Consider the following 25,160-nt stretch of genomic DNA (forward strand, 5'->3'; position numbering starts at 1 on the left):
ATCCGGGTAGCTAGATCATGCAGATGTTTGTGTCTTCCCGAAAGGCTTTATAAAGTGGGTCCTGGGGCATGCATATTTTGTAAAGCAAGAAGCTGGAGCAAGATGAGGCTTGAGATACAGATTTTAAACCGATCATCTCTGGCCTGAGTGCTCTGTCTGCTATATTTTTGGCATGCAGCCTAGGTGTGTCTTCAGGTGTTTGTTTTTTCCAAACCTAGAATAGTGACCAGTGCAGATCACCGCACTTAGGATGGACTGTCACAATGAGCACGAGTCACTATCTAGTCATTTTAAAAATGAGCCACATTCGCTCGCATCCAAAAACCCAGCTGACCAATTATTTGAACAAAATGAGCATTTTTGCCATTTCAATAATTCACATAGATTTAGATCCATTTAGTTCCAACTTCGCTGATAAACAGTCAAATTCTCCGTTGGGCAGAGCTATGGTCTGAAACATTTTGGCCTCAAAGCTGTTTTTATGAGATAATGACTGGTGACAAGGGGCTCTAGAACAGAATGGCCAATGTTGTTGTTTGTTCAAGGCATTACTCTTGCTTCCCTTACAGGTTGCTGTTGCATCTCTCGATGGCTGTGAGAACAGTTGTTACGTGATGGGAGAATGAGAAAGTTGCCGGAGGACCAGATACAGAAGAAAAATGTTCTATTTTTGCCTTGAATGCAGCATTTGCCAAACTTCTAAAAGTTGAGCTCCGCTTCACAAAAATGAAACCGATCACCACCCCACCCAGAAACCTTATGTCGTTAAAGGCCATCCATCTTAATACATCCTCATTGCCCCTGCCCTGGCTTGTCCTTTGGGCCCTTCCACAACTTGGTGTAGATCTTCCTACCGTGGCCCTGCAGTCCCTTTCTTATATACATTGATGAGCCATGAAATAATTAACAGCATTGACATTTAAAGTACCATTGCTGGCATCTGAGTTTGATCCCTGAGTTCACACCTCAGAGCTATTTTTCAGGCTGTCTGCAAACTCAGGCAGACTTGCTAGCTCAGTTACACTCACTCCACAGTTTGATGGGGTTGTTGTTGTTTTTATTTTCTGCAACCATAACAGCTGGAGACTAATTTTTAAAAGGTAAAATAAAAGCTGGGACTCTGGAGGCTAATTGAGAGGTTTGTCTGTCCCACTTCAACCCCTCCAACTAGTCAGGCAGGGACACACCCTGCATTTTGGAAAATGCTGATGGTTCAATAACCTCAAAGCTATATTAATGCACCTATAAGACTGAGATTCTACTTGTGCAAATGTCTGGACAGTTGAGCACCTGAAGTGTATTTCCCTTTGCTGACATTTTTCAAATGTGGGTACTAAAAGTTTGGCACCTCGATCCATCTTGAGGGTCTATTTAAAGTGCTTGCTATGGAAGTGTTCAGCACCCACAGCTTCTGTTGTTTTCAGTGGAAGTGTTGGATGCTGAAGACCTCAGAAAATCAGGCCACTGGTTTAGTTGGCCTAAATATGGATCTACGTGCTGGCTCTAGGCATCTGAGTTTGCATTACTGTATGTGGTGCTCACTTTAATATAATACACCAAAGAAAGTTGCTTAAACTAACTTGCTGCATCCAAAAACCAAACGAACAACCCCGCCAACCCATCCTCATGCCCCCTGAATTGTTCCAGTGTCACAAATAAGCCTGCTAAACATTAATCAAATCCATCATCTGCCTGTGACCAGCAAATAACTGGCCCCTAGAGATTCAGCAACAGAATCCCCTACTGCTGTCCTGCTTCCTTCCCTTTCCAACCACTGTGACCTGTTATTTCTGTGTGTACATTGATTTGCCTTGAGATCTGAGCAACTTGATGCTGGGAATTTGGATCTGATTTTCAGAGGTACAGCTGAGCAGGTACCACTCCAGTTGAAATCTGTGGGCCTGATGGGCAGTCAGTATCTATGAACATCAAGTCCCATGTCATCTTATTTATCCGTCAAAGGAACATGCCAAACAACATCTATAGAAATAATACTGTCATTATGTGGCTGAGTCATCACTGCTGCAGGTCCCCATCTTTGACACTCCTGAGTTCTGAGCAACTGAATTCCTAACATTAAGGTTGCATCTAAATAATGTTTGCATTTAATCTCCTTGGCATGAAATAAGAAAGATTTAAAAAAATGGCAGGAAATCTGTATATATGTATTTAGAGCTGGTTGAAAAACTGATGATTTTTTCCAAAAAACTTTGTATCAATGTTGAATTTTCAAAAGATTTCAACTAGTTTTAATTTATTTTTTGTATTTTTCCATGTTTATATATAAACAACTAAAAGCCACCTGCCCCATCCTCTAGGTGCTTGTTGCAACATTTGACATTGTGCAGTGCATACAAAAAGAACAACTGATCCTCTCCATGCAGCAGAAACAACCAGCCGAAATATTAATTTATAAATACCCTACCCTACACAAATTCACTAACCCTCATCACCACCCATCTCATCAAAAACCTCCTGGCTTGATTTTCAGAGGGAGCTGAGCACCCCAAAATCCCCTTGACTTCAACACACATTGCAGGAATTCATCATGCTGAAAATCAGGATATAGTGGGTAGTATTAACTGCAGGAATGGGCCCTAATATTGCAATTGAGAAAGGAAGCTGACTTCTTGGAACTGACAGGGTAACCTAACTCACTTCTTTATCACAGGAAAGCTGATCAGAATATGGTGCATTAAGGCTGAAAAAAATCTATAGGGGGAGGGATAGCTCAGTAGTTTGAGCATTGGCCTGCTAAACCCAGGGTTGTGAGTTTAGTCCTTGAGGGGGCCATTTAGGGAACTGGGGTAAAAATCTGTCTGGGGATTGGTCCTACTTTGAGCAGAGGGTTGGACTAGATGACCTCCTGAGGTCCCTTCCAACCCTGATATTCTATGATTCTATAGGAAGCAAAATACTTTACAAAACCAAGGTTTGAAAATAGCAGGGCTAAGTGGCACAGTGGCAAAAACATTTGAGCCTTGTCTAAATTACAGCTTCCTCTGTTGCTACTGCTGCTGGGAATTGAGAGTCCTAATTTGTTCTAGTGTAAACAAGTCTCTTCAGTCTGGTACAGCATGAAATCTTTGCAAGACTGGAGCTCCCCTCCTTTGGGGCTAGATTCCAATAGCCTCATTCTATGCATGGCTCTACTGGAATCAAAGGGACTACTTGCAGAATGAGGTACTATTCAACACAAAAGGGTGGGAAATCCAGCCCTTTGTGCTTAGGAGCATGACACCGATCAGGCTTCTTGTCCTGTAAAGTCTGGTGGACTTTGTAAACATGCCATGGGTCTGATGGACCTTATTAAATCCTGCAGACTGTCGAAAGTCTGCCAGACCCTTAACGCTCATTATGAAGTGCACCGGACGTTTATCAATGCAGGGGCTGAATGTGTTTCTTACAATGAAATTAATAACTCCAAAAATACGCCCTTCCAACTTCTCAGAAAAAATCATAAGCATAAAAGCGCAACAAGGGCTGTTGAATTAAACAAGCATGAGGTTCTCTGTCATGTCATTTTTGGGTGACCAGAAATTATTAGTATACTTTCCAAAAAGAGAACTGTACCTTTTAAAAAATCCCATTGATCTGAACCGCGGCTTGTCCTAGACTCCTGACATTTTGAACATGCACTAAATTGTCCTCCAGGCACAAGACCACATGGGCAAAATTTAAGTGCAGAGGGGCCTTTTGTTGTTGTTTTATTTTAAGAAAAGGGGGAGCAGGGGGAGCACATGGCGATTTCTGATGGAAAGCTCGCAAGACTAGCATCTCTCCACCCCAATCTTGAATGTTGCTAGCTGACTCTTACCCCTTTGGCTGGGGTTTGCATCAGCACAAGCACAATTTCCATGCATTGTTTCAATCTGGAAATGAAACAATTTTCATTAATGGAAACCTGGTTCTCAAACAGAACAATTAGACCCACTTCAGATTGAAAAAAGATAAAAGCCCATTAATTTGGATGGCGAACTCTTCTTCCGAGGCAGCCAATTGCGTAATCAGGCTGCCTCCCACCTGACTTGATGAGTAATTAGGAGATAGTCCTCTTTTTGTATGTGCATGTGTGTCAACCTTAACACACTGGTGTCATTGTCCCATTGGGACTTCCGGGGGGAGGAACAAATAGATGGCCAAAGATCAGGGAGAGCAGATTTGTTAGTGTGGCTAATTAATTGGCTTAGGTTGAGGTATGCTTAGGGTTTGTTTGTGTTTTAAGCCAGCTGAGAAGTTTCTGACAGTACACCATGACTGATTTGGGATGTAAGAAGCCCAGTGACTGCACCGTCTCCAGGCTGCTCAATGTCGTGGAGAGCGAACTCCAAGCTGGCAGAGACAAAGGGGACCCGACCGAGAAACAACTCCAGGTTGTCTTGGAGGAGGCTGCGCTGTGGCAGAGGTTCAGGGAAGTCACTAACGAGATGATCGTGACCAAGAACGGCAGGTGAGTGCTGTACTGTCCCCAGTGTAATTAGCGTATCCTACGGTATATGGGGAATATTAGCAACTGCTGTTTACATAGGCTAAAGAAAATTGTAGCCATGGTTTAATGTTGTTAGTGCTGTGTGTGCATCCACATATCCTGTGCAGGGAGGGAAAGGCAGTCTCAGAGGCAGCCTACAAACTAAGGAGGGGGTTCATGTTCCTTTCTGAATACTGACAAACCATTTCTGTGCCCTTTTATCCCTGATGGTAAGAGAGACTGCAAGAAGATATTTATTGCCTTGGGACTGAACAAACTAGTAAAGAACATTTCCCAGGGGAAGGATAGTTCCACCTCCCAACCCCACTGCAAGGGCTTTGCAAATGATTCCCTCTGAACACTGCTTATTATAACGATACTCAGTGCTTAGATAGTAGCTTTTCGTCTGTAGGTCTGAATGTGCTTTACAAAGGCAGAGCAGTGTCATTCTCCCCATTTTACAGCTGAGGAAAATGAGTCCCCTACCGGAGATCACACAAGTCAATAGTAGATCTCAGACTAGAACCCAAGTCTCCCAACCTGTTGGCCCAGCCACTCTCTTTCCTGTGTCTGTTGCAGTGATACGCAGTCCTGTATAAATAATTTGTGCTAGAAATGGGTGCAAGACAAGCCTGTTGGTAGCATATAGGTGTGGTACAGATTTAACAGTGCAGCTGCTCCATCGTCTTTGGCAGAGAACTTGGAAACTTGGATGGAACTTTGGTAAATAATTTATTCACAAGATCTAAGGAAGTCAAAATGTCCCCTGCATTGCTCATGATTCCTCTTAGCTGCTGGGCACAATCAGTGTGTGGGGGCACTCTACAAAATGCCAAGGAGGAGACAGTGCTAAAGCTGGAGCCTTACTGAGTGGAAAAGTCTAGCACTCTGCTGAGCTGGGAGTGAGAACTGTCCACCCAAGGTCAGGGCCGGCTCTACAGTTTTCGCCGCCCCAAGCAGCGTGCCGAATTGCCAGCGCAGATGGCGGGGGCAGTCCATGTGCCTTTAGGGCGGCAGGCGCATTTCCGTGGCGGTGGCAATTCGGTGGCAGCTTCTATGTTTAGCTGAAGCCGCCGCGGACAGCTAAACATAGAAGCTGCTGCCGAATTGCCGCCACCGCGGAAACACGCCTGCCGCCCTAAGGGCACACGGACTTCCCCTGCCGTCTGCGGTGGCAATTCTGCGCGCTGCTTGGGGACAAAACAACAAGGACTGCTGCCCCTTGCAGATTGCCGCCCCAAGCAGCAGCTTGGAATGCTGGTGCCTGGAGCCGGCCCTGCCCAAGGTGCTCCCACTCTAAACTGGGCAGACTGTGCCATTAGATCTGTAACACACAGGGGGTGATTAGAGGAAGGTCCAGTCACAAAGCAGAGCAGAGATTTCAGTTTTTAAGAGCACACAGTTCTTCCTTTGCTGGATTGTCACTGGGAGATTTCATAGAAGATGTGCATATTAAGGAAGGATTGGAACAAAGAGGTAGAAAGAGCCAAACGGAAGGGCTGACAGGTGTCAATCTTGCAGAAAGAGATTAAGACCAGCAATTTTCTGATGCAGAACAGGGGACATCGGCTGAACTGTGGTACTAGCTGCTAGCACCTGTCATGGATCATAGCAGTTAGAGATCAAAAAAATGTATTCACTCAGGAAGCCTACTCCCCTGCTGCAAAAACAGCTGATATTCCTGAGTTATCAGATATTGAACTGATACCACACTAGTATTGTATTCATTCCCAATACAGGCAAGTCTCATCTTATGCACATTTAACATGTGCAAATTCAGCTTTGCACGGTCAGAAAAAAAGAGAGAGAAATACTGTACCTGTAGTGCGGGCGATTCCGCCTGCCATTCCACTCAATGTAATTTTGACTATACGCGATTTTTGCTTTACGTGCTGACAGCAGAACGTAACCCCAGCGCAAGATGAGACTTGGCTGTAGCGACCTGAATGGAGAAACAGACATCTGTTTCTTCTAAAGGCCTCGTCTACATTCAGAAGTTGTGCCTGTTTAAATTCAATTGGTTTTTAAATGAATGTCATTAACGCAGAGCCAACTCCTGTGTGGGCATTTGTTTTGCTGTAAGCATGGCTTATTTCAGTTTGGCTTAAGCTGTTTCCTAATCAATTTAAGCCAAACCCAGGCAAGCCTGTTTAAACTCAGGTAAAAGGGCTTTGCATTGATTTAACTAAACTGGTTACAAATCACACCCTCAGTTAAACCAATGCAACTTCCTTTTGTAGACCAGCCGGTAAACAATCAATGTAGACTATACTGCTTATCCCTACACAGAATAGTATTTTACCAGAGGTAAAGCATACAAGTGAGTATATGTGTGGATAATGATTTTTGCCATGGGGAAAAGGGAGTTCGATGGGTCTGTTATCAGGTGTTCATGGTTACTTTTGGGTGGGCTATGGATAGCTGTCCACTGATCAAATTCTCAATATTTTTGCTTTGTTCTAAACTCTGCCTTCATTATCAACCTGATCCTGCCCCCTCTGAAGTCAATGAGAGTTGTCACTAACATCAGTGGAAGCAGGACTGGGTCCTTTCTATAATAGAAAATGTAAGTTGTCTTATAAATAAGTTGAAGTACAAAAGTCTCTGGTTTATGGCCCTAAGCACAGTTATGTTATTAGAGGGTTTGGGGCTGTTACTATAAAATCATATAGGCTGGGGTAGGCAACCTATGGCACATGTGCCGAAGGCAGCACGTGAGCTGATTTTCAGTGGCACTCACACTGCCCGGGTCCTGGCCAACGGTCTGGGGGGCTCTGCATTTTAATTTAATTTTAAATGAAGCTTCTTAAACATTTTAAAAACCTTATTTACTTTACATACAACAGTAGTTTAGTTATATATTATAGACTTATAGAAAGAGACCTTCTAAAAACGTTAATGTATGACTGGCACGCAAAACCTTACATTAGAGTGAATAAATGAAGACTTGGCACAGCACTTCTTCTGAAAGGTTGCCGACCCCTGATGTAGGCTTTTGTAAAAATGCCTCTCTTTGAATTTCTAAAAGTATATTTTAATTAAAACCAGAGTACAAGCGGGGGAAACAGACAATGCCCTGCAGAATCCAACAGGGCTGCCCAGAGGATTCAGGGGCCCCTGGGGCAAAGCAATTTCAGGGGCCCCTTCCATTTAAAAAAAAGTTGCAATACTATAGAATACTCTATTCTCATGACACTGGCCTAACCCTGCTCCCACTGAAGTTTGTTAAAACCCCCATTGACTTCAAAGGGAGGAACGCGGAACAATTTTGAAAATCCCATCAATTTTGAAAATCCCATCCTAAGAGCTTTATGAACACCTAGGAATTAATCCTGACAACATACTATCAAATCAGTAAGTGTTGTTATCTGGGGAAACTGAGGCCCAGTGTGGTGAAGTGACTTGGCCAAAGTCATCTACCCAATCGAAGGCAGTGCTACGAATAGAACCAGAAATGTAAGGCTGCATAGCCTTAAAGTTTAGGACTTAGCAGCACAAGTATAACATGCACAATGTAACAATTTCTAATAGATTAGTCTCCAGTAGGCACTGATGTTTCCCCAAATGTGCTTGAACCATAGTGACTCCAAGTGCCCACAGTGAATATCAAGTCAGAATTAGAGACTTTGATACTGTAGCTGATATATGTATCTGATACAATGTGATGCTCCGTTATATTAATGTAACTGGCATAGCAGGATATAGAGACTCACAGAAGTTAGAGGTGGATACATGTGATGCTTTGGGCATCACGCAGCCCAGGAAGGAGTTCTGTCACTGCCTGCTCTGTACCCTGGGGTGCCTTTAGGCTGTGATGAGATGGCTCAGACCCCTGACACCAGTCACCTGCCCACAAGCACAAGGTCTCACCCTGGCTTCCACCAGCCTCGTTCCTCCCTGCAGGGTGACATGAACGTTCCTTCCAGTCCTGAGACTCCCCAAATCCGTCCTTCATGAGTTCCAGGCACTTGGGCTTTCCCCTCTGGCTTCTCCCCGTGGAAGGCGTGAAACCAGCCCTCAGACAGCAACTTACTTTGGCACGCACACTCCACGTGGTTTGCACATCGTAGACTTGTTTGGGGTAAAACTAAACAAAAGGTTTATTTAACAGAAAAGCCACAGATCCAAAGATGGAGGAGGAAGGGAGACAAAACAAACATACAAGTTACACGGAAAATAAACAGGAAGATGCAATCTCAGGCTTTCCATTTTCATATTGGATAAAATGCCTTGTCTAATACAAGATTTCTTGTGCCTTGGAACAGTTTCCCAGTGTACACCCTAGCCATAAGGAGCAACCAGAGTTTCATGGACAGCACCTGCCAACCAACTGTCCCTGTTTCTGGATGAAAAATTCAGTTTCAAGCCTCCTTTTTAAAAGGCTTCCCTTTCCCCCACTCCCGGTTTTTTCTTTCAAACTAGGTAATTCATGGTTACTCAGACTGGGGAAATCTCCAGTCATAGGTGGTGAAACTAGGGATGCTGAGGGTGCGGCAGCACCCCCTGGGCTTGAAGTGGTTGCCGTCATACACAGGGTTTACACTTTGGTTCAATGGCTCTCAGCACCCCCACTATACAAACTGTTCCAGCTCCCCTGTCTCCAGTTGTCTCAAAGTCTTTCCATTAGCTTTAATGGTTCAGCATTGTCCTTTTCTGGGCTGGACAATGGCTGGGTACTTGAAGCTGGAATCATGTACACAACTGGCTTGGGAGGTAGCCCCTCCCTGCCTGATTAGCATCACCTCACAACAGGGCCTAGAAGTAAAGTTGCATCACAGTTACAACTTACAACTTTCTATCTATACTCACACATACATTCCTAACCTTGGTGTGTACACATCTCCTAATGATCATCAAGTCCAGAACATTGCAAGCTTTCATAAAAGACCTTACTCGATATGCTACAGAGTAGCAGCTGTGTTAGTCTGTATCCACAAAAGGAACAGGAGTACTTGTGGCACCTTAGACTAACATTTATTTGAGCGTATGTATTCAATATGTATTTATAGTACAATATCATTGTCTACAATCAGTTAAATCAACCATTCATTTCTGGGGTTTAATCCATCTGTTCTCTCCTTGGGGCATCTGCACTCTGATTGCCACAAGAAGGGCTGGACATACCAGTTATTAAACTGATACGCCACTTAATCCTAGTTCGCGATAGTATGAAACGCAGCTGAGCTGTGATGCTGATGCAGTGAGATTCACCACTGTTTTTATTCTGTGCTGTTTATGCTAGAGCTGTTTCCGTATCCTAACCATAACTTAACTCCTGATTTCAAAAGTTTTATCTAAGGTATAGCCCCCACATCACTGTAGTATCTGAGTGTCTCAGAATCGCTAAAGCATTTATCTTCATATCACCCCTGTGAGGTAGGGAAGTGCTATCATCTTCATTTTATAGCTGGGAAACTGAGGCACAGAGAGACTAAGGGCTGGTCTATGTTGAAAATTTACATTGGCATAGCTACATCTCTCAGGGATGTGAAAAATCCCCAGGCCCGAGAGGTGCAGCTATGCTGACCTAACCACTGGTGCAGACAATGCTAGGTCGACAGAAGAATTCTTCCATCGACATAGCTACTGCTTACTAGGGAGGTGAATTTACTACAACAATGGTAGAACCCCTCCCGCTAACCCAATAGATCACCCTGCCATACAGCTTTTCCTAAACATAACAAAGAAGCAGAGTTTGCAGCCCCTGTTTTCAACCTCACTGCATGCATTCTAAGGTTTGCAGTGGTAGGACATAGTGGTCTAGCAACCTGTCCTCAGTGCAAACTGGGGGTCGGGGGGGGGGAGGAGATTGTGTGCCTTTCCCAGGTTTTCAATTAATATGGATCAACATGGAGAGTCATTCCCATGTACAGCTATCAGTAGGTGCCACCAAACTGATTGTTGTTATCCCTACAGAAACTTGAGTTCTCACCCCCAGCCAGAGGTGAAAGTAAGCTGGTACGGGCTGGTACAGAGGACCGGTAAGAAAAGGAGACTGACTGAGGGAGGGAGAGAGAAGCCTGCTCCCTGCATAAGAATAGTTTAAACTCAGCTGTTCCCTGATGGTTCAGCCCCCAGCAGCACTGGCTCTGGCTTTTTTGCAGCCCCAAGCAAAAAAAAAAAAAAAGGGGTGGGGGAGAGGGGCCGCCGGAGCGGCAAAGCAGGGAAAAAACAAAAACAAAACCACAGCGGGGCCAGAGCGGCAAAGCGGGGCGGGGCGGGGGCGGGGGCAAAAAATGGCGCGGCTGGAATGGCAAAGGGGGGGGGGAACTCCAGCACAGCCGGAGCAGCAAAGCAGGGGGAAAAAAAACAAACAAAAAAACCATAAAACCACGGTGCGGCTGGAGCGGTAAAAGGGGGGGGGGGCAACAGGGCACTGGAGCGGCAAAGCAGGTGAAGAAAAAAAAGAAAAAGAAAACACGGCGCAGCCAGAGCGGCAAAGCAGGGTAGGGGGAACAAAATAACAGCACAGCTGGAATGGCAGCTGCGGGCAGCCCAGAGCCCTTTAAATTCTGGCTGCGGCTCCGGCAGCTGGGCTGGGGCGGGGATTTAAAGGGCTCCAGGCTTCCCTTAGTGGCAGGAGCTCTGGGCCTTTTAAATCCCTGCCCCTTCCCCGCAAAGCTCAGGGTTCCCCCTGGCGGCCAGAGCCTGGGGCCCTTTAATTTGCCCCTGAGCTCTGGGGGGCTCCCAGCCACCTCTGCAGCTGGGAGCCCCTGGTTGATTTAAAGGCCTTGGGTCTCCCAGCCACAGCTGGTTCCCCAGGGCCTTTAAATCTTGAGAGTCCACGCCTCTTCTGGCTGAGGCCACGCCCCCCTCAGGACTCCAGCAGTACCCGTAAGTCCTGTAAGTTACTTTCACCTCTGCCCCCAACCGTCTACCCCCAGACTCACTTCCCCTCCTGATCATTTTCAGAATAGCACTCCGCCACCAGGCCACTTTTCCATGGACAGGCCAGAGTGCTGCCCCCAAACCCTCTTTTCCCCACCTCTGCACTCTCCCAATCACCCCCAGGCTTACTCTCCAACATGCTCCCCACACAGCCCCTCCCCCCACCACAGCCTCCCTGCTTGTCTACCACCTGCAGCTTTTAAATGGTGCTATGTGTCACTGACATGGCTAACAGCTGGCACATCTCATAGCTTGCAAGCTGAATGAGAGAAGTGTGGGCCTCAAGGGGGAGTGATGATGTAGGTGTGGGGAGTGATGTTAATGAGTGGGGCTGTGGTGAAACCAAGGGGGCAATATGTGTTGGGGGGACCATGGCAAGGGTAGGCTTATTTACAACATGGAGTGTGTGTGTGTGTGTGTGTGTAAGTAAAACTGTATTATGTATACAATGTAAAAAAAAACCAAAACAATCTCCACACACAACAAGAAAACAAAAATTCCACAATGCAAAGCTATTTGCTAGACATCAGTAGAACGAATTCCCGCTCAAGATGCACACGCAACAAGTGTGCATTTTTGTGCACTAAGGGCCTGATCCAAAGCTCACCAGTATCAATGGGAGTCTTTCCATTGACTTCAATGAGCTTTGGATCAGGCCCTAGTTGAAATGATCTTCCTCATTCACTGTGCACATTAATCAACCATATAGATATGCAGGTGGCTTTAAAGCCCAGCCTTATTCCATATAACAGGGTTCAAAAAAGAACTAGGTAAGTTCACGGCAGATAGGTCAATCAATGGCTATTAGCCAGGATGGGCTGGGATGGTGTCCCTAGCCTCTGTTCGCCAGAAGCTAGGAAGTATTTTTTCACACAACGCACAGTCAACCTGTGGAACTCCAGGCCAGAGGATGTTGTGAAGGCCATGACTATAACAGGGTTCAAAAAAGAACTAAATAAATTCATGGAGGATAGATCCATCAGTGGCTATAAGCCAGAATGGGCGGGGATCGTGTCCCTAGCCTCTGTTTGCCAGAAGCTGGGAATGGGCGACAGGGGATAGATCACTTGATGTTTATCTGTTCTGTTCATTCCCTCTGGGGCACCTGGCATTACCCATTGTTGGAAGGCAGGATGCTGGGCTGGATGGACCTTTGGTCTGACCCAGTGAGGCTGTTCTTATGTATGTATGTATGTTCCATATGCGCCTTCAAGCATCCTATATAATTCATAGATTCCAAGGCCAGAAAGACCATTCTGAGTATCTAGTCTGACCTCCTGTATAACACAGGCCATAGAACGTCCCCAAAATAATTCCTAGAGCAGATCTTTCGGAAAAGCACCCAGTCATGATTTAAAAATTTGTTAGTGATGGAGAATCCAGCACAACCCTTGGTCAATTATTCCAGTGGTTAATTACTCTCCCCATTAAAGATGTACACCTTATTTCCAGTCTGAATTTGTCTAGCTTCAACTTCCAGCCATTGGATCGTGTTACACCTTTCTCTGCTGGACTGAACAACTCCTCCCATCTTAGTGATTTTTCCAAAATGTCTATGTAGTGAAGGAAGAATTTAAATCTGCCTGTGTTGATATATCTTGTTTATGGTCAGAGTTATGGCTCCCCATTGGCTGATCAGGGATAAAAGTGGGGACGTGTGAATGATTTTTAATAGTTTTCTAGAAATTGAGATGTTACAATTGTAAGATCTGAATTCTCGCTGTCTTCTAGCTCTGTACTACTGTGGCATAGGGATTTCCAACCACCTCTCCAGTGGAATAAAGCTGGTAGCCCTAAGAGTGTGACTAGTGCAGGACAATATTATCAGTTCTGGTCCCGTCAATCAGGGTGATTTTGAGGTGAAATTCCATATTTCAGGTGAAACATAAAAGCATTTTGTGACTGCTTCTGACTGATCAACAGGAAATGAAAACAAAGTGATGGTAGTCCTTTAACATCATCTCTGGTTCAGCCAAAGTGAGGGTAATTTGTTCTTTGAATAACTCAGGGAGTGTCTTTGCAGAAACATACTAACAAGCCTCTTTTATAGCAGGACTAATGATGCTTCTCCCACTCCTGCCTTCTGTTTCCACTACAGACGGATGTTCCCGGTTTTAAAGATTAGCGTGTCAGGGTTGGATCCCAACGCCATGTACTCCTTCCTGTTGGACTTTGCCCCGACCGACGGCCACCGCTGGAAGTACGTGAACGGTGAATGGGTGCCCGCTGGGAAACCAGAGCCACCAAGCCACAGCTGCGTCTACATTCACCCAGACTCTCCCAACTTCGGGGCACACTGGATGAAAGCCTCTGTTTCCTTCAGCAAAGTGAAACTTACCAACAAGCTCAATGGAAGCGGGCAGGTACAGGACGATGTTTCCCATACACCTCTTGTCTTCCATCACAAGCACCTACCAATCAAGAAATATCAAGGGTGCATTTATGCAATTAGAGGGGCCCTCTTCACCCACAGATGCCAATTATTCTCTGGAGCCCAAACGTAAACAGGTCTTAATTGGCACTTTCAGATTTTAATGGACTTCTTGATGTTAAGAGAGACAGAGAGTGCTGTGGGTTACTTAATCATCGGGGGCTTTTCATAGTTTGTCTTGTGTGCTGGGTTTTTTACATAGAACTTTAGAGAAAGGGGAAAAAATGGTTGTGGGTATTAGGTTTTTGTTGTTTTTCCCCATGTTGTTTGGTGTAAGTGGAATGTTGGCAAGAGTCAGATACCAGAATAAAAGGCTGCTCCTAAATGAAATAATTACTATGTCTGCTTCTGCCTCATGATAATTATCAATATTCTATTGAGTCAGCTTTGGCCTTTGGAAGGAAACTGCATGTACTAGAAATAAGTGACATTCACTTTGAGCCCCTTAAAAATACAAACAGAAAAATTGGTTTGGACTGTTTTTTTTTTTTAACGATGTATCTGAAAGTAAAATATTGCACAAGATCTTTTTGTTTGTTTTTGTACAAAACCCCTATATTGGAAGCTACTTGTCAGCCAGGAGTCAATTCCTTTCAAGTAAATATTTAGGCCTGGAAGGATTTGATTTTTATCAGTAAATGTCAATTTTACTAGGTATACACACAAGCCGACAAAAAATATTTCCATTGATGATAATCAAAATGTACAGATAAGCAGCAGTTTTCTTACTTTGCCTGAGAACATATTAGAGTTTGATTTAAGGGTATTGATTTAAGCATGGTTTGACATGATGTTGACAATTTGTGTTTTAACAATTATAAAGCTTTAATTTTTCAAATCTCAACATCTGCTGTCATTAAATAATAATCATCTGACCCGCCTCCCATTGTCTGTCATGCCCATAATTTTGTGCAACTGTGAACTTTTATAGATATAAAAATAGAAAAAATGCTTAAAAATAAACATCAATATTATCTGTCAAAATTATATATATGTATAAAAAATTGAATTCTGCCAAACCTATAAATACTTTCTTTACTTTAACCTTAGTCCTGAGTAGTATCTCCTTATTGTAGTATTTCTAATTTGTTTGTTGTCATTTCTATTATGCTCACCTAGGCACCTCACAAGCCTTAAAATTTAGCTTCAGAGCACTCTTATGAGGTAGGGAATTGTTTATCCCCATTTTATGGATGGGGAAACAGAGGCATAGACAAGTGACATGCTTTGCCCACAGTCATACACAGTGTCAGTAGCAGAGCTTTGAATGGAATCCAATGGCTGCCACGTTCTGGTTCAGCATCTTAATTATAAGACCATCCTTCCTTCCTAACACCCAGAAGGGAGGATATATTTGAAGGGTGGGAAAAAATGATGGACAAACAAATCTGTCTGAGGCTCTGCTTCCCCTTCTTAATCAAAATGTGATACCTGGAGGGAAGTATTTTATAACAACAACAAATAATTGTATTGTTCACTGAGGACCCCTGGTTTGTTCAGCACTGTGCAAAACACAGAAAAAGAGCATGGTCCCAGTGCTTTTTAGACCATAAGCACCTCTGGGTGGGGATTGTCTCATCTGTTTGTACAGCTTCCAGCACAGTTGTGCCTCAAATCTGACTGGGGTCTTCTTTGGGCACTATCATAATATAAATATTTACTGCTGCATTAAAAGCATCTAATGTAATTCAGCTGGAGTCTGTCCCTGTCCATACCCACAGCTAGGACGGAGGGAGGAGAGGAAAAATCCTTCTCTCTCTTTCAGCAACCAGGAATTGGGGAGGGGACAGAGTGTAGCGTGGAATCACAGAGAGGATGACCCTGGAGAGCTCTGCTGACATTGGGCTTGCACTGTGATGTTGGTACATGATGTCCTCTCAATATGGGACTGACAACGAATATCAATGACATGATGCAAATACCACAAGGCCAAGATCAGGTCGTTGCTCATAATTCCTCTGTGGCTCTGTTTGGTGACAAACATAGCTCTTCAGCCGTTTCAGGCTGGGTATCACTGATGTAGCTGTGACAGTCCCTAAGAACGGCCAGTCTGGGTCAGACCAAAGGTCCATCTAGCCCAGTATCCTGTCTACCAACAGTGGGCAATGCCAGGTGCCCCAGAGGGAATGAACAGAACAGGGCAATTATCAAGTGATCCATCCCCTGTTGCCCATCCCCAGCTTCTGGCAAACAGAGGCTAGGGACACCATCCCTGCCCGGCCTGGCTCATAGCCATTGATGGACCTATCCTTTATGAACTTATCTAGTTCTTTTTTTGAACCCTGTTATAGTCTTGCCTTCACAACATCCACTGGCAAGGAGTTCCACAGGTTGACTGTGCGTTTTGTGAAGAAATACTTCCTTTGGTTTGTTTTAAACTTGCTGTCTATTAATTCCATCTCTCTTCCTTCTTGTTTTCTGCAGATAATGCTGAATTCCTTGCATAAATACGAGCCTCAAGTTCACATTGTTCGTGTGGGAGGCCCACACAGGATGGTGATGAACTGCTCCTTTCCAGAGACTCAGTTCATAGCTGTCACTGCTTATCAAAATGAAGAGGTAGGTGGGTAATAATGTCACACAATTTGATCTTTGTGGATGAGAAATATTAGAAGCCGAAGACCGGCCAGATCAGCACACACCAATGGTGAAAATAATCCAGTATCCTGTCTCCCTGTCAGTCCAGAGCAGATTGAGGGCCCATCTAATCAAATACTCTGTCTCCTTGCTGGAACAAAACATACCCTTGGTCCACCTTGTCTAGAATCTGACTGCAGTACCAGGACAGATGAGTGGTCAGGCTAGTCTGGTATTCTGCCTGCTGCCATACTGGATTGGTCTATCTGTACCAGTAGCCCATCCCCTTACCATGCTAGATCAGACTGACTTTGACTTGTCCAGTATCTGTCTCTAACACTGGCCAGTGCTGGATATTTCAGTGGAAAGTATAACCCCTCCACTCCTCTTATAATGCACCCAGACTATTGTACTATACCATGGGGAAATTTCTTCCTGACCCCAAACTGTAATCAGGCTGTGCCCTGAAGCATGAGGTTTGGTGGCCTTTGTCCCTTTTTTCCTAGCTAATGTCACTACAGATATTATTCATATTTCTATGCAATTCAGCAGCTTTGGGAGAAGTATTCACAGTAATACAGAATTTGCCATACTGGATCAGATCATTGGTCCATCAGTTCTGGTTTCCTGCCTTTGGCAGTGACCAATGTCCGATGCTTCAGAGGAGAGCAATGCTCCCACACAATGCACCTGGCTGACATATAGCCACATGGTAGATACAATGCCTGTCTTTTGTTTCACTAACTCAGTCCATTCAGTGTACTCTGGACAATGCTATGTCAAGTCTCTGTTAAAATTACTTTCACTAACATGCCTTATTTTTGTAAACCCAAGATAACAGCTCTCAAAATCAAGTATAATCCCTTTGCCAAAGCCTTCCTGGATGCAAAGGAGAGGTGAGTTTGGCTTTTACTCAGCTTGATGACTTTTTTGCTGCTGTTACAGTTAAAATTGTAACAATACTCTGAGAAAGATAAGGGGCAAATCCTGACCTCCTTTCCACTGCTATAAATCCAGAGTAACTCCATTGAGGTCAGTGGTCTTAATGCCAGATTTACACCACGGTATTTGTCATCACATTTTGGTCCTACATGGGTGAGTACACTGCTGATACAAAATGCTGAAATATCATGTATTGGTCATATTTTATAATAAGACTGCTATAATTACAGTATAGTTACATTACGGTTATCTTTGGTTTTGCTTTTCAGTATAAAATTACCACTAATTCATAGAAATAGAAGTTTAACATGCTGACTGTTTGCGCTTCTTATTAACCCTTTAGTGTTGCATTTCATACATATAATGTTAGATTTTAGGTATGTTAGCTCCATTGTATTTACACTTTAATTATTCTCAGATATTCTCATAACTATCCAGTTATATGAATCAGTAGTAACCACAGATATCAACCTAACTACAGTGAAATTGCAATGTTACTACACTGTAATTACTATATCTTTATGGTAAAGTGTGACCCAGTTCATTAAAAGTCTCCCATAGGAGTTCACTGTATTTAAGAAGTTAGAGAGACATGAACTGTCAGAAAATAAGTGTATTTATTTGTCATCTTTAAGTGGTTTGTATGTGCCACCCATGCTAACAAAATATGGCTCTTTGTCCCCCTCCGGTGGCTGGACCATGTATAGAGGTTTCTGAGGTTTACTGCCTTGAAGTTAATGGGCTTGGTCCTTTCACTCAAGCAAAAAAAGGCTCATGTACTTAGATCCAGAGCGCTAGGGTTCAGTTCCCAAAAATGATAGAGCCAGGGGCATTGTTGCACATGAAATGAGGCAAGGGCTCCTGCCTTCTTGACTGCACATCTTGCGTAGTACAGAGCTTTCTACAGTTCTCTAGTGATCAGTTGAAGATGGTGGAATGTCTTTTTTTTATCTTCATTTTCCTTTGTTGATGAAACCTAAAATTGAACAATTTTCAGTTTTTATTTTTTTAAATTTCCATTTCCCTAACCCTTTCACCTTCCTTTGAATACAGCACAACATAACCACTCATTATTTTCTCTTTCAGAAACCATCCCAGGGATACTCCTGAAAATGTTTCGGAAGGTCAACATATGACATATTCTCACCGTAAGGTTTCCAAACATCATTTTACTCATGGGAACTTGAAGTATTATGTAATATAATAGGTATTGTGGACATAGGATGTGCTAGACTAGATGGCCACTATAGAATCCTGTCACTGATGGAAGCCAGTACTAGAAATACTTCAAAGGGAGGTTCAAGAAACCACGTAGTAGGCAGCTATGGGATAATCTACCTACAAGAACATTTTCTTTATAATCCTCGATATTTAGAAGTTTGCTTGAGCCCAGCAGTTTGAGACTTATAACCTTTCCAAAGCTGTGTTCTTTTTTTGTTTGTTTAGTATTATAACTCTGGAAACTCTTGTTATCCCTACAAATGTCCCATCATTATCGCCGGGTGAATGATTCATAAAAAATAGGATGGGTGGTTGTTCTTGTTTTATTGAAATTTGGCTTTTCTTCCATTCATAAACTCTGATATTTGTGAAAAATGTTTTCTTTCCAGATTTTTCACTGAAACATTTTTACTCATATTTTTTTGCTTCTTGCCCATTCCACAAACTATTTTGATTTCATTTCCCATTATTATTTCTAATTGCCACCATGTACTTTATAATCAGTCACACTGGCAATTCTGTTCCCACCTCTAAATGAACTTTGGATTGCCCATCTTACTTGTTTTGTTCCCGAATGAAATTCAGTTTGTACAAATGCCCATGAACAAACTGCATTATGAGGTCCCAACCATAGCAAACTACAACAAGATATTTAATTTGCTCAATAGTTCACAAGAAAGTCACAGCTATCTGCTCAGTATTATTAATACTGGGTGTTTGTGCATCACGGCCCTCCAGTGTCCGGAGGCCTACAGAGTACAACTCTTCCATTTCAGTCTGGTTGAAGAAGAGCCTCTTTATTTCCAGTAGTAGGTACTTCTGTTTCTGTGCCAGAAGGCCCTTTGTTCACGGTCTCCCTTACCATACATATGGGTAGCTGGCAACTGTGGCATCTGTATGCACAGCACATGGTGAGTGTTACAGAATATGTAGCCCATGGATGTGCAGCATACGGAATTGCTTGAGAGGCAGTGAGCTCAGCATCATGGATAGGCGTAAAGGTGTCAAGTTACATTGTTCTTTAGAGAAATGCCAAACTCAGGTGCAGTTTGGGTGGATTCCAGAAGGAGGCACATCCAGCTCTCCACGGACAGAGGAATAGATGAGTCTTCTGTGGGGCTTTTGAGGGAAGTGAAAGTTGGAGTGAGGGGTCAGGAAGCGATCCTAGAAGACAACTCTATTCAATATAGATACTGATTTGTTTGACTATAATTTACAGGGAATGTAGTTTTAAGTAACAGGAAATGGTGTCATTTAAAAAAATGACAAATGAAACCCAACTCCTGATGTGTATCCTGGGGATTAAATTTGATTTGTAGCCTGTCTGAATTTTGCTCATAACACCTAATGCACAACAAAGTGGGTATTCACCCACGAAAGCTCATGCTGCAAAACGTCTGTTAGTCTATAAGGTGCCACAGGATTATTTGCTGTTTCAACAAACATAGGGTACATGCTTCTGTCTGGGCTGTTTGAACTCCATGGTATGAAAAAGTCTCTGCGTTAGCAAGTGTTTTGCACCCCTCTAAAATCTGAGTGGACACTCAATACATGAAAGTGCCAGGTTAATAGCCAAGATCTCTCACTCTGTAATCTTGGCAGACCTTGTTAGGGGTTGGTACCTTGCTATCATCTTTTGAATAAGAGGGCAAACTGAGGTCCTGACCATTTGTGCTCATTAAAGATCCCATGGTATTTTTCATAAGAGTAAGGGCATCACCTCTGTGTGCTGGCCAAATTACACCGCTAGGAAACTAACTTTGTTTTCCTATATCTTCCCCTCTTCATTTGAATACTGTAGTATTCTTCACATCCTGCTTTAAGCTGCTGTGTAGTATTGCTCTGTGCTGATAAGAAGCTGCCATGTTCCACCCTAGATTGCATTTCACTGGGGGAGTGAATGGCTTCCTTTCTAAAATTTGTAAAGTGCTGGGGGATCATTTGGGATGAAGATGCTATCTAAGCATTAGCGATATTGTTATCTGGTGTCTAAATGTCTTTTTTGTGGCTTGGAACTCATTCTTTGGTACAAAACAAACACCAGGCAACAAGCAGGTGTTCTACTGTCTGGAATTCTTGTGATCTGGCAGGGTACATTTTTAGGAAGCTTGGTTACTTTCCTTATTCAGATTTTATTAATTTTGCTTGCCGTTTCTTCTTTTCCCCTTGCAGTAGGTGGCTGGTTGATTTCCAATCCAGATGCAGTGTGTGCAGCAGGAAACTCTAATTATCAGTATGGAGGAGCTTTGTCTCTGCCTGCCCCGCATTCCCACTATGGCTGTGAGCATTATGCAGCCCTTCGAGGGCATCGGGCTGCACCATATTCTGCATCGTACATGCAGAGAAACCACTCCCCAGCAGGTAAGGCTGTAACGTCTCCTCACACAAAGAAACAGCAAAGCAAGAAAAAACAGAAGTCAGTAGAGAGAGCACAGTGTGTGTCTCTTCTGTAACAGTCTGCACTGAACTCTGAGAATAAAATAGTTCCTGAACTCCACACACAAGGAGAGTATTCAGAAATGTAAAGGTGCAGTTCACAGAAAACAAAAGTATAAAAGTTACAGAGGTAGATATGTCACAAAGGCTAAGTAGGTGAAGATAGATGAGAATGGGAGAAGGAGAGCAATTGTGTTTAAATTACTTATTAATTATACCAAAACTCCCAGAACCATTTCAGACCTTCCTTTCACTCCAAGTAATGAAACAGTATCCCTCCAGAGCCTAAAGCAGCCCTTAAGGGAATATTAAGAGCTGATTTGGGAACAGGGTTTTGTATTGTCAGTGTCTCTTTAGAGCCCCCTCTGCCTGTAAATTCTCTGAGGTGCTCTACCGTGTCCCATTCAGTCCTTCGTCTTCCTGTCGTGACTGCCAATTAATACCAATCATGGTGGCAGTTTCTCTGGTATGGATACATGTTCACCAGGAACAGGACTGAGACCATCAGTTTGTTTCACGTAGGTCATTGAACAATCAGCACTGGTAGTAACTTTGCTCATTGTCAGCTTAGGCTGGATTTGAACTGACAATGCTAGAGATGAAAGGTTCTACATTCCATTTAGAGCGGGTCAGAACCCAGAATTTCTGTTCCACGGGAAATGCTGACATTTCCAAATTTGGTTTCATTCTGAACCAGAATGGAAAACAAAAATAGATTTAAAAGTTTCCACAAAACAAAATTTTTAATTTTTTTTTGTTTGTTTTGGGTCAGCCAAAATGGTAATTCTTTGATAAAATAAAAATTTCATTGAGATTTTGACTTTTTAAATTATAATATTAGTCATAAGTAGAGCTGGTTGGAAATTTTTCATTGAAACTTGGCTTTTTTGGAAAATGCCAATTGTCTGGACAAAAACGTTTCACTGACTCTCTTGCAGATTGCCAAAGCACAAGCAAGCTTTCAGTGGAAACCAGCTGGTGTTCCGTTGTCCACAGCTCCTTGCCTGGGAGCCCGCCAGCCCTGGTGTGCTGGCTGGAGCTGGGTCTCTTGGGCTGGTAGGGTTTCCGCTTCATGGCTCTGGGGCAGACCCACCTGCCAGACTGCCCTGGGGTCAGGATCCCTGGAGCTTTCAGGGTGCATAGCCCCACCAAGCTTCCCCTGTGGAAACAGGAGCCTGGAAGCCCTGGGACACCCAGCTATTCACTCAGCTCTATTTATAATATAAAATACATTTCTAAGCAAACAATCATTTTGAAATGAAAATTTGAACTGTTCTGTTGCGATAAGGTCGGCACGGAACACATCAACCTTTTCAAAACGCTCACCATTTTTTTCCAAACAAAATTTAGTCCAAATTGACATGTTCCCATGGAAAATTTTGATATCAACAGTACGGTATTTTCCAATGGAAAAATGTTCTGTTCAAAATCATTCAGCCAGCTCTGGTCCTGTTACCATTCCTCTGCCGTCCAGACTAGTGTCGTGATTCACCTTTTGAGTGAAAAAACCATCAGTAAAGTAAGTTTGTTCTTCCCTGTGTGCTTGTTGTTGCAAGCCCATGGGGAGGAACCTTTATTAGCCAATTAAATTCTCTCTCAGTCCTGCCTGTTTTCTACATTCTTTTATTGCCTTGCAATAACTTGGTATAGTCAGCAAACTTTTGTGTTTCCTCCAAAGTGAATTTGATTGAGAGCTCAAGCAATAATCTGCAGATGTTTCCAGGACATGATAGCTGGACTTCTTTACCATCCACTCCACATGCCAACTTACTTTCAGTACCACATGCCAAGGGAACTGCCACTGCGGGTCCTAGGTAAGGTTACAGTGGAACCATAGATATTAGAAAAGGGACAAGCCCAGAAGTTTCTCCTTCACTATGATTAGGCAGAATGGCTTGGAATCATGTGTAAGGGTTTAGAACTCAGGACTTTCTGACCAAGCCTAGCTCTGCCACTGCCTCATTGCATGGCCTTGCCCAAATCACTTTACCTCAGTTTCCCAATCTGTAAAATGAAGACAGTAATGTTTACCAGCAGGGTTTTGTGAGGCTTAAATAGTTAATCTTTGTGCTGTTCTTTGAAATGGAGAGCACTAAATAAATGGTAATTAGTATTAGACCCACCCTTTAGCTAGTGCACAGTTAGTCCTTTCAGTCTATTGTTTAACCTTTAAGAGAATACTTTAGTCAAGGGAAGGAGAGGAGCGAGTGTGAGCCAGTACTTAGTGTAGGAATGGGAGTCAGGACTTCTAGGTTCTCCTTCCAGCAATAGAAAGACATTTGATCCAGGGACTATATAAATGGGACTGGACGATAGGACTCTTGAGTTCTATGCCTGGCTTTCAACTCCAGCTGACATCCATGGGAGCTGCAGGTGCTCAGCACTTCTGAAAGGCAAAATCTCCTTTCAACACATACACACTCAGGCAGCCCAAATTAGTGGACACTAAAATATTTTGCCCTTAATCTCGCTGTGTAAAATGATGCTGAAAATACTTGGCTTCACTGGGGCATCGTGAAGTCCAGTTCATAAGAAGTTACAAAGGTATCAAGTATTGTTAACAGAGAAGTTGAAATGTTTTGAATTTAGAAGTTTGGATGCGGATTTTAATTTTAAAATTCTGAAAGTCACTGGAGCAAACATTTTTTTTAAATGTCCTCTCCTTGGCTGATCAGCTGCAGAGCTGGTGGAACTATTTTCAAAATTTAGAACGATAAACCTTTTCAGATTTCAAAATTAGCTTCACATTTCCTCCCCCTGCTCCAAACCAGCCCTAGCTCTTACTGGGTTTTCACATAGGAGTTGCCAGTTGAGACCAGTGGCCCGTTGAGTCTGGAATGCTCTCATGGACAGTAGCCAATACTGGGTAATGCACTTTACTTTGCCACATTGTGCCATGGGAACGGGAGGGGGTGTGTGTGTTAATCTACTTTGAAATACCTGTTTAAGTTCTATTGTGGTTTATGCTGCTTTGTTCCAGCCACTATCCCTGTCTGTGGACAGTCAGCAACAGTGCCCTTAATGTTGCCAACCCGGGGAGTGACGTGAATGGCAGCGCTCCAGGCACGTTCCTGCGAGGTAACATCCCTTTGCCCACCACTTCTGCCTCGATTCCTCTGCAGGGAGCAGCCGCCAGCAACATGGAAACACCAGGGGAACCCACTCTAGCCAGACTAGCTGATTCTGCCTGGACATCCTTGCATTCGTTTTAACGGGTGGGAAGCTCTTTAGGAATGTTCAGCAGGATCCAAGCAAGCCTGACAGGACAAGAACGCCTCCTACGATCACAGTTCAGAGAGGGGAGGGGACATGTGCACAAGGAACCTATTTCAGCGATGCACCAGATTCCATGATAAACCTTGCACCTCTCCATTTCCAAATGAGCAATGAAAGATTGAGTCAAGAGGCCTAGTGCAAAGGACGGGGAAGAGTTAGAGGGGAGCTGGCCTCTTGTTGTTCCATTCAGCGCTGCAGCAGACAGTGACTGATCCAAGTCTTTAGAGTCCGCTTTGCTTCCATGTCAAAGCAAAGGGGCCAGAGATTCAGGTCCCAGTGGAACAGAAGTGGCATCTGGGTATTTTAATGGGATTTCAAAGGAATAAGTATTGTAACTTAGGCCAGTCACAATTAGATTGCTGGCGGGGACTTCATAACAACTACCAGAAACCATGACATCCTCATACAGTCCCTGAGCAGCGTTTTAAAGTGGAAATGCTGCCTCGAAATGCCCTAGTGTTTTAAAATACTTGTTTTATGAAGTTCTTAAAATTCTTGAAGCTAACTTCCAACTTGGAGGAAATTGCCTTCTGTCTCCCTAAGACACTCCCCTCTAGTTTCACCTGCATAGGGTGGTATTCTTCCCTTCCTCTCCTACAGCTGTTGTGTAATCTTTGTGTGCTATAAGAAAACCTAGCAAGACTGCCAAAAAATTGGCTGCATTTCAGCGTTGAAGTGGTTCCTATACAGAGTTTGTAAAGTGATGTAAGTTCTTTAAGTGGCATATATTTATTATTATTTTTGAGCAAATAGTTACAAAAGAGAATATTAGAATCTTGCATTTCCACTTTGCTTCAAGGTGCAGACAGAGTAAAAATAAACCACAAATGAAATGATTTGGCTTAGTTTCACTGTCTTACAAAAATAATAATAAAAAAGCACCTCTTTTACTGTAGAGGCTTCACACAAAGTTCAAAACAA

The 25,160-nt window shown here is 43.4% G+C and overlaps 1 protein-coding gene across 2 annotated transcripts; it reads left to right on the forward strand.

Annotated features, from left to right (window-relative positions):
• Positions 1 to 4,253: 4,253 nt before the first annotated feature.
• On the forward strand, positions 4,254 to 24,956 carry TBX19 (T-box transcription factor 19). Of its 2 annotated transcripts, none has more exons than XM_039497548.1 (8): positions 4,254 to 4,450; positions 13,455 to 13,719; positions 16,212 to 16,346; positions 17,199 to 17,260; positions 18,393 to 18,454; positions 20,700 to 20,888; positions 22,642 to 22,777; positions 23,944 to 24,956. In XM_039497548.1, the coding sequence occupies exons 1-8, from the start codon at positions 4,254 to 4,256 to the stop codon at positions 24,173 to 24,175; spliced, it is 1,278 nt and encodes a 425-aa protein (XP_039353482.1). In that variant the 3' UTR covers positions 24,176 to 24,956. The 2 variants fall into 2 exon arrangements, with proteins under 2 accessions (XP_039353482.1, XP_039353489.1); XM_039497555.1 differs by lacking the exon at positions 4,254 to 4,450 and adding an exon at positions 11,290 to 11,302.
• The last annotated feature ends 204 nt before the right edge of the window (positions 24,957 to 25,160 follow it).

Source organism: Mauremys reevesii, linkage group 1 (assembly GCF_016161935.1).
Source record: "Mauremys reevesii isolate NIE-2019 linkage group 1, ASM1616193v1, whole genome shotgun sequence".
NCBI lineage: Eukaryota > Metazoa > Chordata > Testudines > Geoemydidae > Mauremys > Mauremys reevesii.